The 20593-nt window shown below is 51.8% G+C and overlaps 1 protein-coding gene across 1 annotated transcript in view; it reads right to left on the bottom strand.

Moving 5' to 3' along the window:
• SETDB1 (SET domain bifurcated histone lysine methyltransferase 1) overlaps positions 1-20593 on the bottom strand; it is a 69618-nt gene that overhangs the window by 938 nt on the left and 48087 nt on the right. Inside the window, exons 16-20 of the mRNA XM_060256451.1 lie at positions 20146-20177; positions 14130-14265; positions 10762-10930; positions 7602-7804; positions 2328-2416 (exon numbers count right to left, since the gene is read on the bottom strand). Of these exons, the coding sequence (XP_060112434.1) occupies positions 2328-2416; positions 7602-7804; positions 10762-10930; positions 14130-14265; positions 20146-20177 (629 nt within the window). The remainder of the gene's footprint in view (positions 1-2327; positions 2417-7601; positions 7805-10761; positions 10931-14129; positions 14266-20145; positions 20178-20593) is intronic.

The following is a 20593-nucleotide window of genomic DNA, read 5'->3' on the forward strand; positions in this document are numbered from 1 at the left end:
GCTGCGGAGGGGGCAGCGTGTTTCCTCCGTGCCTGTCTTCCTGGCTCCAGCTCTGACGCTTACAGCAAGCGCCAGGATTGCTCCCTCCACCCTCCGATCCCGGCGCTTGCTTTAAGCATCAGAGCTGGAGCCAGGCAGACAGGCACGGAGGAAGCACACTGCCCCCTCCGCAGCCGGAGCTCGCGAAGTGCTGGGTTTGCGGTGGGGGCAGCGTGGAGCGATCCCAGCACTTGCTGGAAGCAGAGCTGGAGCCAGGCAGGCAGGCGCGGGGGAAGCGCCGGGATCGGAGGCGGAGGCAGCGGATTGCCCCCCCCCCCCCGGAGGAAGGTACGTCCTATCGTCCCTTCGCTCCATAAGACGCACACACTTTCCCCCACACTTTTTTTGGGGGGGGGAAAGTGAGTCTTATGGTCCAAAAAACACGGTACTTCTTCACCCAAAGGGTGATTAACATGTGGAATTCACAGCCACAGGAGGTGGTGGCGGCCACAAGTATAGCCACCTTCAAGAAGGGTTTAGATAAATATATGGAGCACAGGTCCATCAGTGGCTATTAGCCACAGTGTATGTGGGTATATAAAATTTTTTGCCACTGTGTGACACAGAGTATTGGACTTGATGGGCCGTTGGCCTGATCCAACATGGCTTCTCTTATGTTCTTAAAAAGGGGGCAAGGTGGGAAGGAAACCTTTTCCCACAGCTGCTGAGAACCACGGAAATCCCTTGCAGCAAAGAAGAATATATTGGATTTACATCCCGCCCTCCACTCCAAATCTCAGAATCTCACAGCAGTCACAATCTCCTTTACCTCCCCCGCCCCACAACAGACACCCTGTAAGGTAGGTAGGCTGAGAGAACTCTTACAGCAGCTGCCCTTTCAAGGACAACTCATGAGAACATAAGAGAAGCCATGTTGGATCAGGCCAATGGCCCCTCCAGTCCAACACTCTGTGTCACACAGTGGCCAAAAAAAACCCCCAGGGGCCATCAGGAAATTCACAAGTGGGACTAGAAGCCCTTCCACTTTGACCTCCCCAAGCACCAAGAATACAGAACATCACTGCCCCTGACAGTTCCAACAATATGCTGTGGCTAATAGCCACTGATGGACCTCTGCTCCATGTTTTTATCCAATCCCCTCTTGAAGCTGTCTATGCTTGCAGCTGCCACCACCTCCTGGGGCAGTGAATTCCACATGTTAATCACCCTTTGCGTGAAGAAGGACTTCCTTTTATCTGTTCTAACCCGACTGCTCAGCAGTTTCATTGAGTGCCCATGAGTTTTTGTATTGAGAGAAAGGGAGAAAAGTACTTCCTTCTCTGCCTCCTCCATCCCACGCATAACCTTGTAAACCTCTTATCATGTCACCCCGCAGTCGACGTTTCTCCAAGCTAAAGAGCCCCAAGCGTTTCAACCTTTCTTCATAAGGAAAGTGTTCCAAACCTTTAATCATTCTAGTTGCCCTTTTCTGCACTTTTTCCAATGCTATAATGTCCTTTTTGAGATAATATCTAGGAGAGCTCTGGCTGACCCAAGGCCATTCCAGCAACTGCAAGGGGAGGAGTGGGGAATCAAACCCGGTTCTCCCAGATAAGATTCTGAACATTTAACCACCCTGTGAGGTGGGTGGGGCTGAGAGAGCTCTGACAGAACTTGCCCTTTCAAGGACAACCTCTGCCAGAGTTATGGCTGACCCAAGGCCATTCCAGTAGCTACAAGTGGAGGAGTGGGGAATCAAACCCAGTTCTCCCAGATAACAGTCTGCACATCTAACCACCCTGTGAGGTGGGTGGGGCTGAGAGAGCTCTGACAGAACCTGCCCTTTCAAGGACAACCTCTGCCAGAGTTATGGCTGACCCAAGGCCATTCCAGTAGCTACAAGTGGAGGAGTGGGGAATCAAACCCAGTTCTCCCAGATAACAGTCTGCACATCTAACCACCCTGTGAGGTGGGTGGGGCTGAGAGAGCTCTGACAGAACCTGCCCTTTCAAGGACAACCTCTGCCAGATGTATGGCTGACCCAAGGCCATGCTAGCAGGTGCAGGTGGAGGAGTGGGGAATCAAACCCGGTTCTCCCAGGTAAGAGTCCGCGCACTTCACCACTACATCAAACTGGCTCTAAGGATGCAATAGCAGCAAAATAGTTTTAAGATTTCAGAAAAGGGCCAGTAAATCTACCCAAGGCCTGCAGGCCCAGAAACAACCCCCCTCCTCCAAGACGATCCAGTATGAGGTGGGGGCTTAGTGGGGAGGGCAGGCCCAGGGAAAAACCACCAGGCCCAATTTTGCAGGGGAGAAAAGGGGAGACCTTGTCCTATGGCTCTTACTTGCTTGCGAAGAAGGCCACCCACGGGAAGCGGAGATCGTGCGTGTCCACGAAGACGTTCTGCACAAAGAGGTTCGGGCTGCAGCTATGCTGGAAAGAGAGGAAGGGAAGAGGGGTTGGAGACATTAGAGTGATTCTTCTAAACACAGAAAAGTTGCAAAAAGGGAGTACAAGAACATCAGAAGAGCCCTGCTGGGTCAGACCAGGAAGGGTCCATCCAGTCCAGCCTCCTGTCTCACACAGTGGACAGCCAGTCCCTCTGGAGGGCCAACAACACGGCGGAGAGGCCAAGGCCTTCCCCTGAGAAGAACATCGGAAGAGCCCTGCTGGATCAGACCAGTGAGGGTCCATCTAGTCCAGCCTCCTGTCTCACACAGTGGCCAGCCAGTTCCTCTGGAGGGCCAACAACAGGGCAGAGAGGCCAAGGCCTTCCCCTGAGAAGAACATCGGAAGAGCCTTGCTGGGTCAGACCAGGGAGGGTCCATCCAGTCCAGCCTCCTGTCTCACACAGTGGCCAGCCAGTTCCTCTGGAGGGCCAACAACAGGGCAGAGAGGCCAAGGCCTTCCCCTGAGAAGAACATCGGAAGAGCCTTGCTGGGTCAGACCAGGGAGGGTCCATCCAGTCCAGCCTCCTGTCTCACACAGTGGACAGCCAGTCCCTCTGGAGGGCCAACAACACGGCAGAGAGGCCAAGGCCTTCCTCTGAGAAGAACATCAGAAGAGCCCTGCTGGGTCAGACCAGGGAGGGTCCACCTAGTCCAGCCTCCTGCCTCACACAGTGGCCAGCACACTCCTCTGGAGGGCCAACAACAGGGCAGAGAGGCCGTGGCCTTCCCCTTAGAAGAACATCAGAAGAGCCCTGCTGGGTCAGACCAGGAAGGGTCCATCCAGTCCAGCCTCCTGTCTCACACAGTGGACAGCCAGTCCCTCTGGAGGGCCAACAACACGGCAGAGAGGCCAAGGCCTTCCCCTGAGAAGAACATCGGAAGAGCCCTGCTGGATCAGACCAGTGAGGGTCCATCTAGTCCAGCCTCCTGTCTCACACAGTGGCCAGCCAGTTCCTCTGGAGGGCCAACAACAGGGCAGAGAGGCCAAGGCCTTCCCCTGAGAAGAACATCGGAAGAGCCTTGCTGGGTCAGACCAGGGAGGGTCCACCTAATCCAGCCTCCTGTCTCACACAGAGGCCACAGTTTCCCCTGATATTGCCTCCTGGCTCTCGGATTCAGAGGATTGGTGCTCATGAACATGGAGGCTCCCCATAGTCATCATGACTTCAACCACCAATAGATCTCTCCTCCAGGAAGCCACAACATTCAAAAACCAGCGGTGGGGAGGGGAACATTTTATCTTTCCAGGACCACTCAGTTGGTGACCTAAGAACATCTGTTTTCTTGCAAAGGAACTTCAAAAGGGAGATTAGAAAGACAAATTGCGGAACTGTAACTGACAACGAAGCTCAAGACAGTGTATCCCCCTGGACCGAATCAAGACCTAGGTTTCCTGTCTCGTTACAGATGTTGATTTCGCTGCACCGACCGACCCTTCTGCCTATCACACCTCATCCAATCACGCCTGCTGTTGTCATTCACCCGTGTTGTTATCTGCCTATTAATGTCCTTTGGCATCAGAAATCACTCCAGTCTCCAAGACAACAGCAGGCGTGATTGGATGAGGTGTGATAAGCAGAAGGGTCGGTCGGTGCAGCGAAATCAACATCTGTAACGAGACAGGAAACCTAGGTCTCGATTCGGTCCAGGAGGATGCACTGTCCTGAGCTTCAGACAGATGGACTCACATTCCAACTGTATCTGAAGAAGTGAGCAGGGGCTCATGAAAACTCATCCCCGGCCACAAAGTTCGTTCGTCTTTAAAGCGCTCTTGGACTCTTGCTGTCTTCTGCTGCTACAGATGGAGTGACATGACTACCCATCTTGATCTATCCTCCGTGAATCTTATCAAATCCCCTTTTCAAGCTGTTTATTCTTCTGGCTGTCACGCCATCCCTCCGGCAGCAAATTCCACATCTGTAAAGAGATTCGTGATCTCCTCGCGTGGCCAAGCTAATATGCTAGTCCACAGCAGCCAAGTAGAAGAAGGTCACCGACAAAGGAAGCTTTGAGTTTTCAAAGCTCGTGCCCTGAAAATCTGGTTGGTGTCTACAGCACTTCTGGGTTCGAATTGATAACAAATCGGCCAGTATCATAAAGCCCTGTATAAATCGATGGTGCGGTCTCATTTGGAGTACTGTGTGCAGTTCTGGTCGCCGCACCTCAAAAAGGATATTATAGGATTGGAAAAAGTCCAGAAAAGGGCAACTAGAATGATTAAAGGTTTGGAATACTTTCCCTGGGAAGAAAGGTTAAAATGCTTGGGGCTCTTTAGCTTGGAGAAACGTTGACTGCGGGGTGACATGATAGAGGTTTACAAGATTATGCCTGGGATGGAGAAAGTAGAGAAAGAAGTACTTTTCTCCCTTTCTCACAATACGAGAACTCGTGGCCATTCGATGAAATTGCTGAGCAGTCAGGTTAAAATGGAGAAAAGGAAGTCCTTCTTCACCCAAAGGGTGATTAACATGTGGAATTCACTGCCACAGGAGGTGGTGGTGGCTACAAGTATAGACAGCTTCAAGAGGGGGTTAGATAAAAATATGAAGCAGAGGTCCATCAGTGGCTATTAGCCACAGTGTGGATATATATGTATGTGTGTATATATATATAATTTTTTTTGGCCACTATGTGACACAGAGTGTTGGACTAGATGGGCCATTGGCCTAATCCAACATGGCTTCTCTTATGTTCTTATGTGACACAGAGTGTTGGACTGAATGGGCCATTGGCCTGATACAACATGGCTTTTCTTCTGTTCTTATGTGACACAGAGTGTTGGACTGGAAGGGCCATTGGCCTGATCCAACAGGGCTTCTCTTCTGTTCTTATGTGACACAGAGTGTTGGACTGGATGGGCCACTGCCTGATCCAACATGGCTTCTCTTCTGTTCTTATGTGACACAGAGTTTTGGACTGAATGGGCCATTGGCCTGATACAACATGGCTTTTCTTCTGTTCTTATGTGACACAGAGTGTTGGACTGGAAGGGCCATTGGCCTGATCCAACACGGCTTCTCTTCTGTTCTTATGTGACACAGAGTGTTGGACTGGATGGGCCACTGCCTGATCCAACATGGCTTCTCTTCTGTTCTTATGTGACACAGAGTTTTGGACTGGAGGGGCCACTGGCCTGATCCAACAGGGCTTCTCTTATGTTCTTATGTGACACAGAGTGTTGGACTGGATGGGCCATTGGCCTGATCCAACATGGCTTCTCTTCTGTTCTTATGTGACACAGAGTGTTGGACTGGAGGGGCCATTGGCCTGATCCAACAGGGCTTCTCTTATGTTCTTATGTGACACAGAGTGTTGGACTGGAGTGGCCACTGGCCTGATCCAACAGGGCTTCTCTTATGTTCTTATGTGACACAGAGTGTTGGACTGGATGGGCCATTGGCCTGATCCAACACGGCTTCTCTTCTGTTCTTATGTGACACAGAGTGTTGGACTGGAGGGGCCATTGGCCTGATCCAACAGGGCTTCTCTTATGTTCTTATGTGACACAGAGTGTTGGACTGGAGTGGCCACTGGCCTTATCCAACATGGCTTCTCTTATGTTCTTATGTGACACAGAGTGTTGGACTGGATGGGCCATTGGCCTGAAATAAACATGACTTCTCTTATGTTCTTATGGGACACAGAGTGTTGGACTGGATGGGCCATTGGCCTGATCCAACATGGCTTCTCTTCTGTTCTTATGTGACACAGAGTGTTGGACTGGAGGGGCCATTGGCCTGATCCAACAGGGCTTCTCTTATGTTCTTATGTGACACAGAGTGTTGGACTGGAGTGGCCACTGGCCTGATCCAACAGGGCTTCTCTTATGTTCTTATGTGACACAGAGTGTTGGACTGGATGGGCCATTGGCCTGATCCAACATGGCTTCTCTTCTGTTCTTATGTGACACAGAGTATTGGACTGGAGGGGCCATTGGCCTGATCCAACAGGGCTTCTCTTATGTGACACAGAGTGTTGGACTGGAGTGGCCACTGGCCTTATCCAACATGGCTTCTCTTATGTTCTTATGTGACACAGAGTGTTGGACTGGATGGGCCATTGGCCTGAACCAACATGACTTCTCTTATGTTCTTATGGGACACAGAGTGTTGGACTGGATGGGCCACTGGCCTGAACCAACATGGCTTCTCTTCTGTTCTTATGTGACACAGAGTATTGGACTGGAGGGGCCATTGGCCTGATCCAACAGGGCTTCTCTTATGTGACACAGAGTGTTGGACTGGAGTGGCCACTGGCCTTATCCAACATGGCTTCTCTTATGTTCTTATGTGACACAGAGTGTTGGACTGGATGGGCCATTGGCCTGAACCAACATGACTTCTCTTATGTTCTTATGGGACACAGAGTGTTGGACTGGATGGGCCACTGGCCTGAACCAACATGGCTTCTCTTATGTTCTTATGGGACACAGAGTGTTGGACTGGATGGGCCATTGGCCTGATCCAACATGGCTTCTCTTATGTTCTTATGTGACACAGAGTGTTGGACTGGATGGGCCATTGGCCTGAACCAACATGACTTCTCTTATGTTCTTATGGGGCACAGAGTGTTGGACTGGATGGGCCACTGGCCTGAACCAACATGGCTTCTCTTATGTTCTTATGGGACACAGAGTGTTGGACTGGATGGGCCATTGGCCTGATCCAACATGGCTTCTCTTATGTTCTTATGTGACACAGAGTGTTGGACTGGTTGGCCATTGGCCTGATCCAACATGGCTTCTCTTATGTTCTTATGGGACACAGAGTGCTGGACTGGAGGGGTCATTGGCCTGATCCAACATGGCTTCTCTTATGTTCTTATGGGACACAGAGTGCTGGACTGGAGGGGTCATTGGCCTGATCCAACATGGCTTCTCTTATGTTCTTATAAGACACAGAGTGCTGGACTGGAGTGGCCATTGGCCTGATCTAACATGGCTTCTCTTCTGTTCTTATGTGACACAGAGTGCTGGACTGGATGGGCCATTGGCCTGATCCAACATGGCTTCTCTTATGTTCTTATGAATCTAGCTCTTCTACCGTGGACCAACGCAGCTGCCCCCTGACCAAGGCGGCTTCGTAGGTTCTCCCTGTACCATGAGGTATGTTCCGGTTGGTCTTCATTAAAAGGAGGTCAGTGAAATAAGCCAGGGAAAGGAGTCTTACGTTGAGGTAGCGGCCGAGATTGCCCTCGAGCTTGGCATCGATGATGTAGCAGGACTCCTCGCCGTCGTAGAACTGCCGCGTGTTCTTCCGGAGAAGGGCGTTCTCCCCTGAAGCCAGATTGGTCGACTTGATGGCGATGCCGTGGGTCGACTTCAAGGCGAAGCCCCGGGTGGATTTCACAGCCACTTGCCTCTTCGTGGGCCCTGCCGAAACACGGGAAGGGGGCGGGGGAGGATTGAAAAGTCAGGGTCGCTTGAGGCATGCAAAATGATCCCGGAACAAGGCCAGAAGGTGGTTGTAGATTTTCCGGGCTGTATAATAATAATAATAATAATAAATTTATTTTTATATCCCGCCCTCCCCACCAAAGGCTGGTATGGTATGTGAGACCTGCTGTTTCACCAGTGACTGTGATTGGCATCCTCAGAGGTATAACCCAGAAAACTGGTGTTTTCTGTGTCCAAGTGAGAAGAAGATGGCAGGCAGGTAATTTATCTCTACGCAGGAAGGTGGGGTAGGGCTGAGTCATTCTCTTGTAGGAGCTTCCCAGGCTGTGGCATGCTAATGGAAGAACTTTCCTGAGGAGGTTCTTTCACATATGGATTGGCTGCTGAAATTCTAATCTCATTTGTAGTGCTGTTGTAGGATGGAGAGCACTCTGTGTTTTTCAGGACTGGAAACCATGCCCTATTCATTTTTAAACTCTCTTTCTTTCCTGTTGGACTTGTGTTTATGTTCATAGAGTTCAATGGCTTCCCTGTTTAATCTGACATGGCAATTGGATGTGTTGTCTGGCATTATAGTGTCTTGGAATAAGATGCTGTGTCCTGTTGCTCTTCTCACTTTGACCCACCAGTTTTCTGTGTTATACCTCTGAGGATACCAGTCGCAGATGCTGACGAAACATCGGTTCCCACAATGCCAAGATCATGGCCACACAGCCTGGAAAATTTACAACAACGAAGCTTTGAATTCAGCAGGAGCTCACTGAACTTTTGCGAGGGTTCCCCTTCCTCCTTCCCACCTACCTTGTCCATTGAACATTATATAGAATATCTACATAACAATCCCTGGATTAGGAGAGCGGGCAGCCAGCCAGCCACCAGGAGCTTTGCCACACCCCCAGCAGCCCTCACGTACCCCTGGAGAAGCCCACGCCACCCTTTCTCCACTTCTGATGTGATTTTGGGTGGCGGGTGGCTTGCTGGCCTTTTGACTCGGGGGGGGGGGCGGGGCCCAGGAGAGCCCCCGGTGAGCGAGGCCTGCTTGGGCTGACTGGATCTCTAGCCAGCCCAAGCAGGCCTCGCTCACCCAGGGCTCTCCTTTCTTGCGTCGGGTTGCTTTTGGCAGGTGTGTGTGTGTGTCTGTGTGTGGCATATGCTGAATGATGCTAATAAGCGCCACCACCTATTTTTCTACAAAACGACCCCTGATAACAACTAATGAACTCCGGCCGTGAAAGCCATCGACAACATAAGGCCAAAAGGATTCCCCACCAGAGCTCCAGTGCCTGTTGAGGGTACTATTCTGCTGGGGTTCCACCCGTCCCTTAGAATCATAGAGTTGGAAGGGAACTCGGGGGTCATCTAGTCCAACCCCCTGAACAATGCAGGAAACTCACAAATCTCTCCCCCTACATTCAAAGTATCTTCATTGTTGTCAGATGGCCATCTAGCCTCTGTTGAAAAACCTTCAAGGAAGGAGAGCCCACCACCTCCTGAGGAAGCCTGTTCCACTGAGGAACCGCTCTAACGGTCAGGAAGTTCTTCCTAATGTTGAGCTGGAAACAATTTTGATTTAATTTCAACCCATTAGTTCTGGTCCTACCTTCTGAGGCCACAGAAAACAATTCCACCCCATCCTCTATAGGACAGCCCTTGAAGGACTTGAAGATGGTGATCCTATCACCTCTCAGCTGCCTCCTCTCCAGGATGAACATGCCCAGCTCCTTCAACCTTTCCTCATAGGACTTGGTCTCCAGACCTCTCACCATCTTTGTCGCCCTCCCCTGGACCCGTTCCAGCTTGTCTAGATCCTTCTTAAAATGTGGTGCCTTCTCCCTCTACTGGGGCCTGAAATACTAAATTGGACCCTGGTTCCATCACCTCTCTGGTCCCTTCATTGGAAGACGCCAGGGATAGAACCTGCCACCTTTGGCATGACAATCAAAGTTAGTGTTGTCTGCTCAGACTGGCAGGGAGGTTTTCCTTGAACAATGTGACTTACAACAAACACGCGAAAGAGCCTTCTCTGTGGCTGCCCCCTACTGGTGGAATCAACCTCCAGAAGATGTTAGAGCTCTGCTAGAGAGCCAGTTTGGCATAGTGGTTATTATCTGGGAGAACCAGGTCTGACTCCCCACTCCTCCACTTGCAGCTGCTGGAATGGCGTTGGGTCAGCCATAGCTCTCGCAGAGGTTGTCCTTGAAAGGGCAGCTTCTGTCAGAGCCCTCTCCAGCCCCACCCACCTCACAGGGTGTCTGTTGTGGGGAAGGAAGATAAAGGAGATTGTGAGCCGCTCTGAGACTCTTCGGAGTGGAGGGCTGGATATAAATCCAATATCTTCTTCAATATCTTCTTGTGGGGGAGGAAGGGAAAGGAGATTGTAGGCTGCTCTGAGACTCTGTCCTTGAAAGGGCAGCTTCTGGAAGAGCTCTCTCAGCCTCACCCACCTCACAGGGCGTCTGTTGTGGGGGAGGAAGAGAAAGGAGATTGTGATTTCTCTGTCCTTGAAAGGGCAGCTGCTGTGAGAGCCCTCTCAGCCCCACCCACCTCACAGGGTGTCTGTTGTGGGGGAGGAAAGGAAAGGAGATTGTAGGCCACTCTGAGATTGTCCTTGAAAGGGCAGCTTCTGGGAGAGCTCTCTCAGCCTCACCCACCTCACAGGGTGTCTGTTGTGGGGGAGGAAGGGAAAGGAGATTATAGGCCACTCTGAGACTGTCCTTGAAAGGGCAGCTTCTGGGAGAGCCCTCTCAGCCCCACCCACCTCACAGGGTGTCTGTTGTGGGGGAGGAAGGGAAAGGAGATTATAGGCCACTCTGAGACTGTCCTTGAAAGGGCAGCTTCTGGGAGAGCTCTCTCAGCCTCACCCACCTCACAGGGAGGTTTCCAGGAATCAAAACACTTCCCAGATACCCCTTTCCAAATGCTGCGGGAATTACCAAGCCTGGAAGAGATGTTCTTCTTCTCGTCAGCCCCGTGTTCTTCCTCGGACCCGGAGGAAATGGTTTGGATGTCGTCGCTGTCGTTCGCGTTGCCCTGCGCTTGCCCCGAGGTGGGTCGCCCGTTGTCCCCGTCGCTGTCTGTGCTGCTCGAGAGCATCAACACGTCCTGCTGAAGAGAAGGAGGAGAGCCCCCCGCCAGTCAGTCACTTCCTGTCCCTCAAACCTCCTGTTCGGTTTGTTCCCCCACCCAGAACATTGTCCAGAGTTTCTCGCCCAGACTTGTCCCGGGCTGACCTTAGCGGCAAGGCTCTGTGAAGGGGGGCAATGGATTTACACTCCTCCTCCTCAGGGGTAATTTTGCAGGAAAAGAGCTGCCAGAACTCATTAGCACAACTCATGTGCATATGTCACACATCCCCTGACATCACCGGAAGGTGGACTAAGTTATATCTGGAGACCGAGTCCTATGAGGAAAGGTTGAAGGAGCTGGGCATGTTGAGCCTGGAGAGGAGGCGGCTGAGAGGTGATAGGATCACCATCTTCAAGGCCTTGAAGGGCTATCCTAGAGAGGATGCTGTGGAATTGTTTTCTGTGGCCCCGGAAGGCAGGACCAGAACCAACGGGTTGAAATTAAATCAAAAGAGTTTCCGGCTCAACATTAGGAAGAACTTCCTGACCGTTAGAGCGGTTCCTCAGTGGAACAGGCTTCCTCCTCGGGAGGTGGGGGGCTCTCCTTCCTTGGAGGTTTTTCAACAGAGGCTAAATGGCCATCTGACAGCAATGAAGATCCTGTGAATTTAGGAGAAGATCCTGTGAATTCTGGGGAGGGACGGTGGCTCAGTGGTAGAGCATCTGCTTGGGAAGCAGAAGGTCCCAGGTTCAATCCCTGGCATCTCAAAAAAGGGTCCAGGCAAATAGGTGTGAAAAACCTCAGCTTGAGACCCTGGAGAGCCGCTGCCAGTCTAAGAAGACAATACTTACTTTGATGGACCCAGGGTCTGATTCAGTATAAGGCAGCTTCATATGTTCATATGTTCAACTACCAAGGAAGGAGAGCCCACCACCTCCCGAGGAGGAAGCCTGTTCCACTGAGGAACCACTCTTAACAGTCATAGAATCATAGAATTGGAAGAGACTTCCAGGGTCATCTAGTCCAACCCCCTGCACAAGGCAGGAAACTCACAAACCGCTCCCCCTAAATTCACAGGATCCTCATTGCTGTCAGATGGCCGTCTAGCCTCTGTTGAAAAGCCTCCAAGGAAGGAGAGCCCACCACCTCCCGAGGAAGCCTGTTCCACTGAGGAACCGCTCTTAACAGTCATAGAATCATAGAATTGGGAGAGACCTCCAGGGTCATCTAGTCCAACCCCCTGCACAATGCAGGAGACTCACAAATCCGTACCCCTAAATTCACAGGATCCTCATTGCTGCCAGATGGCCGTCTAGCCTCTGTAGAAAAACCTCCAAGGAAGGAGAGCCCACCACCTCCCGAGGAGGAAGCCTGTTCCCCTGAGGAACCGCTCTTAACAGTCATAGAATCATAGAATTGGGAGAGACCTCCAGGGTCATCTAGTCCAACCCCCTGCACATGGCAGGAGACTCACAAATCCGTCCCCCTAAATTCACAGGATCCTCATTGCTGTCAGATGGCCATCTAGCCTCTGCTTAAAAACCTCCAAGGAAGGAGAGCCCACCACCTCCTGAGGAGGAAGCCTGTTCCACTGAGGAACCGCTCTTAACAGTCATAGAATCCTAGAGTTGGAAGGGACCTCCAGGGTCATCTAGTCCAACCCCCTGCACAAGGCAGGAGACTCACAAACACCTCCCCCTAAATCCACAGGAACCTCATTGCTGTCAGGTGGCCATCTAGCCTCTGCTTAAAAACCTCCTAGGAAGGAGAAACATAGAATCAGAATCCTAGAGCTGGAAGGGACCTCTAGGGTCATCTAGTCCAACCCCCTAAACAAGGCAAGAAACGCACAAAGACCTCCCCCTAAATCCACAGTATCCTCATTGCTGTCAGGTGGCCATCCAGCCTCTGCTTAAAACCCTCCAAGGAAGGAGAGCCAACCACCTCCCGAGGAAGCCTGTGGAAACTTAGAATCCTAGAGTTGGAAGGGACCTCCAGGGTCATCTAGTCCAACCCCCTGCACATGGCAGGAGACTCACAAACACCTCCCCCTAAATCCACAGGAACCTCATTGCTGTCAGGTGGCCATCTAGCCTCTGTTGAAAAACCTCCAAGGAAGGAGAGCCCACCACCTCCTGAGGAGGAAGCCTGTTCCGCTGAGGAACTGCTCTTAACAGTCATAGAATCATAGAGTTGGAAGGGACCTCCAGGGCCATCTAGTCCAACCCCCTGCACAAGGCAGGAGACTCACAAACACCTCCCCCTAAATCCACAGGAACCTCATTGCTGTCAGGTGGCCATCCAGCCTCTGTTGAAAAACCTCCAAGGAAGGAGAGCCCACCATCTCCTGAGGAAGCCTGTTCCACTGAGGAACCTCTCTAAACTCACAAACACTTCACCCCTAAATTCACAGGATTTTCACTGCTGTCAGATGGCCATCTAGCCTCTGCTGAAAAACCTCCAAGGAAGGAGAGCCCACCACCCCCTGAGGAGGAAGCCTGCTCCACTGAGGAACCGCTTTAACGGTCAGGAAGGTCACGGTCAAGGACAGTCTTGTCTACTCAGACTGGAGCAGCTCTCCAGGGTCTCAAGCTGAGGTCTTTCCCATCACCTGGTCTTTTCAACTGGAGATGCCGGGGATTGTACCAGGGACCTTTCACATGCCAAGCAGAGGCTCAGTCACTAAGCCTGAGCCCCTCCCTAAAGAAAGCGGGTACCAATCCAATCCCAGCAGTTTTCTATCATCGCACCCAATTTTCTTCCAACCTCTCTGGACCGCCTCCCAATTCAAGCCGCTACTCCAGGGAGTATTTCCGCCTAGCAAGATGCTGGCCACGTCACGATTCTAGCTTGCCTCTGCCGGGAAGGCAGGACAACCGGTCCAGTCTTTGTACCATCCACCCACTGGAACAGGCAGATTTACCCATGCCCAGAGAAGAGTGCCTGTCGTGTCTCTGCATGAACCCCCGCTCTGAATCGGCCTCTTGCTAATCTATCCATTCCTCTCCTTACCTTCAAAAGATTCCTACCCCATCTTTTGTTTTCAAAATGTTTAAGGCAGCTTCCTTTTCAAGCCAGAGAAAACCCTCAGAACGCATTATCCCAGACAGAGACAAGCGGGGCTGTTCTAAGGATGGGTAAATCTTGAATGCTCTGAAAGTAAAACCATTTTGACATGAAGCCCAGTTGAAGCCAGACGCCTCGCAAGCTCCACCATCCCTGGCCAAGCGCTTACATCTGCAGGACTCTGCCGCTGCGTCTCTGACTGCCTTCGCCTCTGGTGCATGGCAGTTTTGCTGACTGGCCTACGGATCCCTTCGGGTAACGCCGGATTGGGGTTGTAGCCATACAACCTGCCCGCACCGCTCACTCTGCGAAATGATAAAAGAAACAGAAATGGGGATCAGTCATGGGGTGATCCTTAGCGGCCTATTGTATCTCTGCGGTCTGCTTGGCCAAGAGACACCAGCAAGCTTTAACGCTGGCGTAAGGGAGAGGCTGGAAAGCAGCTGAATTTTCACAGGCCTTTATGGGCAGGCCGGTCGATTTTATTTGAAGCCAAACAGAACCGTGTAGACTGAAAGGCGCGTTAACTTTTTTTTCTTTTTGAGAATAATCTGTTGTACAGATATGGCATTATGGGTAAAACGAGTGGAAGATGGCAGGTTCTATCACAACACTCTCCCAGGAAACCCCCACAGCATTCAAGTCCAGGAGCACTTTAGAGATAACCAAGATTTCCAGGGAATAAGATTTCAATAGTTAAAGCTCCTTTAGCCAGATACAATAAAAGAAGAGCCCTGCTGGGTCAGACCAGAGAGGGTCTATCTAGTCCAGCCTCCTGTCTCACACAGAGGCAACCCAGTTCCTCTGGAGGGCCAACAACAGGGCAGAGAGGCCGAGGCCTTCCCCTGAGAGAACCTCAGAAGAGCCCTGATGGGTCAGACCAGGGAGGGTCCATCCAGTCCAGCCTCCTGTCTTACACAGTAGCCACCCAGTTCCTCTGGAGGGCCAACAACAGGGCAGAGAGGCCGAGGCCTTCCCCTGAGAAGAACCTCAGAAGAGCCCTGCTGGGTCAGACCAGGGAGAGTCCATCTAGTCCAGCCTCCTGTGTCACACAGTGGCCAACCACTTCCTCTGGAGGGCCAACAACAGGGCAGAGAGGCCGAGGCCTTCCCCTGAGAAGAACCTCAGAAGAGCCCTGCTGGATCAGACCAGGGAGAGTCCATCTAGTCCGGCCTCCTGTCTCACACAGTGGCCAACCACTTCCTCTGGAGGGCCAACAACAGGGCAGAGAGGCCGAGGCCTTACCCTGAGAAGAACCTCAGAAGAGCCCTGCTGGGTCAGACCAGGGAGGGTCCATCTAGTCCAGCCTCCTGTGTCACACAGTTGCCAACCAGTTCCTCTGGAGGGCCAACAACAGGGCAGAGAGGCCGAGGCCTTCCCCTGAGAAGAACATCAGAAGAGCCCTGCTGGGTCAGACCAGGGAGTGTCCATCTAGTCCAGTCTCCTGTCTCGCAAAGGGGCCAGCCAGTTCCTCTGGAGGGCCAACAAGAGGGCAGAGTGTCCGAGGCCTTCCCCTGAGAAGAACATCAGAAGAGCCCTGCTGGATCAGATCAGGGAGAGTCCATCTGGTCCAGCCTCCTGTCTCACACAGTGGCCAACCACTTCCTCTGGAGGGCCAACAACAGGGCAGAGAGGTTGAGGCCTTCCCCTGAGAAGAACCTCAGAAGAGCCCTGCTGGGTCAGACCAGGGAGGGTCCATCTAGTCCAGTCTCCTGTCTCACACAGTGGCCAACCACTTCCTCTGGAGGGCCAAAAACAGGGAAGAGAGGCCGAGGCCTTCCCCTGAGAAGAACATCAGAAGAGCCCTGCTGGGTCAGACCAGGGAGTGTCCATCTAGTCCAGTCTCCTGTCTCACAAAGGGGCCAGCCAGTTCCTCTGGAGGCCCAACAAGAGGGCAGAGTGTCCGAGGCCTTCCCCTGAGAAGAATATCAGAAGAGCCCTGCTGGATCAGACCAGGGAGAGTCCATCTAGTCCAGCCTCCTGTCTCACACAGTGGCCAACCACTTCCCCTGGAGGGCCAAAAACAGGGCAGAGAGGCCGAGGCCTTACCCTGAGAAGAACCTCAGAAGAGCCCTGCTGGGTCAGACCAGGGAGGGTCCATCTAGTCCAGCCTCCTGTCTCACACAGTGGCCAGCCAGTTCCTCTGGAGGGCCAACAACAGGGCAGAGAGGCCGAGGCCTTACCCTGAGAAGAACCTCAGAAGAGCCCTGCTGGGTCAGACCAGGGAGGGTCCATCTAGTCCAGTCTCCTGTCTCACACAGTGGCCAACCACTTCCTCTGGAGGGCCAAAAACAGGGCAGAGATGCCGAGGCCTTCCCCTGAGAAGAACATCAGAAGAGCCCTGCTGGGTCACACCAGGGAGTGTCCATCTAGTCCAGTCTCCTGTCTCACAAAGGGGCCAGCCAGTTCCTCTGGAGGGCCAACAACAGGGCAGAGTGTCCGAGGCCTTCCCCTGAGAAGAACATCAGATGAGCCCTGCTGGATCAGACCAGGGAGGGTCCATCTAGTCCAGTCTCCTGTCTCATACAGTGGTTAACCACTTCCTCTGGAGGGCCAACAACAGGGCAGAGAGGCCGGGCCTTCCCCTGAGAAGAACCTCAGAAGAGCCCTGCTGGGTCAGACCAGGGAGGGTCCATCTAGTCCAGCCTCCTGTCTCACACAGTGGCCAACCACTTCCTCTGGAGGGCCAACAACAGGGCAGAGAGGCCGAGGCCTTCCCCTGAGAAGAACCTCAGAAGAGCCCTGCTGGGTCAGACCAGGGAGGGTCCATCTAGTCCAGCCTCCTGTCTCACACAGTGGCCAACCAGTTGTTCTGGAGGGCCCACAACAGGGCAGAGAGGCTGAGGCCTTCCCCTGATATTGCCCCTTGGCACTTGGATTCAGAGGGTGACTTCCTTTGAATGTGGAGGTTCCCTTTAGTCACCATGGCTTATGATCGGTCTGGCGCCCCTTAAAAGCCGTCTGCAGGTCGGAACGGAGACGACTGAGTCGGAAGCCTTTCTCCCCTGCACTGACCCATTGTCCGTCTGCATCCTGATGCCCTTTCTTTGCAACACCCCTCCCACTCTCAGACTGGCGTCTGAAGACTCCGCACTCTCTATTCTACTAGCGTCCGACGAAGGGCGATCAGATTCCTTTTTTAACAGAAAGAAGGCATTTTCATCCACCAATCTTGGTACCCAGCTCTGCAAAACACCCTACAGACTATAAATTGCAGAAAGTCTCAGAACAACCAGCACATTCCACAGAACACTCAGCACAGTCAACAACCATCTTCCTTATCTTCAAACCCCTTCCAACCCTCCCAGCAATTAACACGGAACAATGGTCACATTCCGCAGCCAGTTTCCTTATCACTACCCTTCCAGGAAGCCCCACCAAACAATGGGCACATCCACAAACCAATTGCCCTTTCACCACACCCCCTCCAGCCTACAAATAGCAGCTCTCCAGCAGCCCTGGCCTCACTCAATGCACAGCAGCCAAGAAGGTCTGAGCGCCTGCTCCAGCTGCAACGCCGCTGAGGATGTTCTCCGCAGCTGAGAACGAACCGTCTGGAAGGAAAACTTTCTCCAGTAGAACACGGCATTTGATCCCGAAAGATTCTACAAACCCTAATGGAGATCAGACTCTCGGAAACTCCTGCCCCAAGATCCTTGTTGGTCTCTAAGGTGCGACTGAACTCAAATCTGGCTCTTGAAGTAAACAGGTGTGAATTCCCCACCACACCCGCACCCACCCACTCACACTGGTCAGCACTTGAAAAATCCTAATGTGGTGGTGGTGGGGAGGGGGGGGGGAAGAGAAACAGCAGAACCTTTCTTTCTAGTTAGTCTTCCATAAGCCTTGAAAGGCCTGGGGGATCCAAGACCAGCTTTAGTCTGGGACTCAGGTAATCTTATACGGTGGCCGGGTGTTTGGATGAAAGGAGGACTTACGTTGCCGATCTGCTGGGTTCTTCGGGTTCCTACAAAACAAAAGGGGGGGGGGGGAGGAAGGGTTAGCCAGTGTTGGTTTAAGTCGGGGTGGCCAAAGTTGCTTATTCTAAGAGCCACGTTGAATAAATGTGAGAAATTCAAGAGCCGCAAAACATGAGCGTCAGATGTTTAAAGGGTGATTAACATGTGGAATTCACTGCCACAGGAGGTGGTGGCGGCTACAAGCATAGCCAGCTTTAAGAGGGGATTGGATAAAAATATGGAGCAGAGGTCCATCAGTGGCTATGACCCACAGTGTGTGTGTGCGTATATATTTTGGCCACTGCGTGACACAGAGTGTTGGACTGGATGGGCCATTGGCCTGATCCAACATGGCTTCTCTTATGTTCTTATGTGACACAGAGTGTTGGGCTGGACGGGCCATTAGCCTGATTCAACATGGCTTCTCTTATGTTCTTATGAGACACAGAGTGTTGGACTGGATGGGCCATTGGCCTGATTCAACATGGCTTCTCTTATGTTCTTATGAGACACAGAGTGTTGGACTGGATGGGCGATTGGCTTTATCCAACATGGCTTCTCTTATCTTCTTATATGACACAGAGTGTTGGACTGGATGGGCCATTGGCCTGATTCAACATGGCTTCTCTTATGTTCTTATATGACACAGAGTGTTGGACTGGATGGGCCATTGGCCTGATCCAACTTGGCTTCTCTTATGTTCTTATATGACACAGAGTGTTGGACTGGATGGGCCATTGGCCTGATCCAACATGGCTTCTCTTATGTTCTTATATGACACAGAGTGTTGGACTGGATGGGCCATTGGCCTGATCCAACATGGCTTCTCTTATGTTCTTATGTAACACAGAGTGTCGGGCTGGATGGGCCATTGGCCTGATTCAACATGGCTTCTCTTATGTTCTTATGAGACACAGTGTTGGACTGGATGGGCCATTGGCCTGATTCAACATGGCTTCTCTTATGTTCTTATGAGACACAGAGTGTTGGACTGGATGGGCGATTGGCTTTATCCAACATAGCTTCTCTTATCTTCTTATATGACACAGAGTGTTAGACTGGATGGGCCATTGGCCTGATCCAACATGGCTTCTCTTATGTTCTTATATGACACAGAGTGTTGAACTGGATGGGCCATTGGCCTGATCCAACTTGGCTTCTCTTATGTTCTTATATGACACAGAGTGTTGGGCTGGATGGGCCATTGGCCTGATCCAACATGGCTTCTCTTATGTTCTTATGTCACACAGAGTGTTGGACTGGATGGGCCATTGGCCTGATCCAACATGGCTTCTCTTATGTTCTTATGTGACACAGAGTGTTGGACTGGAGGGGCCATTGGCCTGATTCAACATGGCTTCTCTTATGTTCTTATGAGACACAGAGTGTTGGACTGGATGGGCCACTGGCCTGATCCAACATGGCTTCTCTTATGTTCTTATGTCACACAGAGTGTTGGACTGGATGGGCCATTGGCCTGATCCAACATGGCTTCTCTTATGTTCTTATGTCACACAGAGTGTTGGACTGGAGGGGCCACTGGCCTGATCCAACAGGGCTTCTCTTATGTTCTTATGTGACACAGAGTGTTGGACTGGATGGGCCATTGGCCTGATCCAACAGGGCTTCTCTTATGTTCTTATGTGACCCAGAGGGTTGGACTGGATGGGCCATTGGCCTGATCCAACATGGCTTCTCTTATGTTCTTATGAGACACAGAGGGTTGGACTAGATGGGCCATTGGCCTGATCCAACATGGCTTCTCTTCTGTTCTTATGTGACACAGAGTGTTGGACTGGATGGGCCATTGGCCTGATCCAACATGGCTTCTCTTATGTTCTGATGTTTGAGAGACACACGGTAGGAAGAACGGAAGGCAAACAAAGTGATGGAGGAAGGGGGGGAGGGAGAGGTGGGAAGAATGCAACTTTAAATACATTCTCCAGCTTGGCTTGGAGAAGTGATTCAAAGAGACAAATGCCTTCTCCAAGCTGGCCGACAGGGTAGTGGGGGCTTCAATATGTGTGCGAGAGACACGTGTAGCTCCTGAGCCAGTTTGGCCACCCCTCCTATAGAATTTTGTTTGCTTGGGGAGGGCACCACAAGTTGGGTTTGTATTTCCAAGCATATAAAACCTTGTAGGGGCTTCATTTGGGCCCCCACAAGGTTTTTATATCTTTCTGCAATAAATACGTGTACTTTTGCCTGTAATTATTGATGTTTTACACTTCTGGCACCTTACTGGCATTTTGTACTTCCTTTGGAGGTTTTTGCTCGGTTGGTTTAAATTTCTCTTCATAAGAACATAAAAGAAGCCAATGGCCCATCCAGTCCAACACTCTGTGTCACACAGGGGCCAAAAAACCCAGGGGCCCTCAGGAGGTCCATCAGTGGGGCCAGGACACTAGTAGCCCTCCCACTGTTGCCCCCCCGCCCCACAAGCATCCAGAATACAGAGTATCACTGCCCCAGACATTAGAACATAAGAGAAGCCATGTTGGATCAGGCCAGTGGCCCCTTCAGTCCAACACTCTGTGTCACACAGAGGCCAAAAACCAGGGGCCATCAATAGGTCCATCAGTGGGGCCAGGACACTAGAAGTCCTCCCACTGTGCCCCCCCCCCCAAGCACCAAGAATATAGAGCATCACTTGCCCAGACAGAGAGATCCATCA

Source organism: Heteronotia binoei, chromosome 1 (genome assembly GCF_032191835.1).
Source record: "Heteronotia binoei isolate CCM8104 ecotype False Entrance Well chromosome 1, APGP_CSIRO_Hbin_v1, whole genome shotgun sequence".
NCBI lineage: Eukaryota > Metazoa > Chordata > Lepidosauria > Squamata > Gekkonidae > Heteronotia > Heteronotia binoei.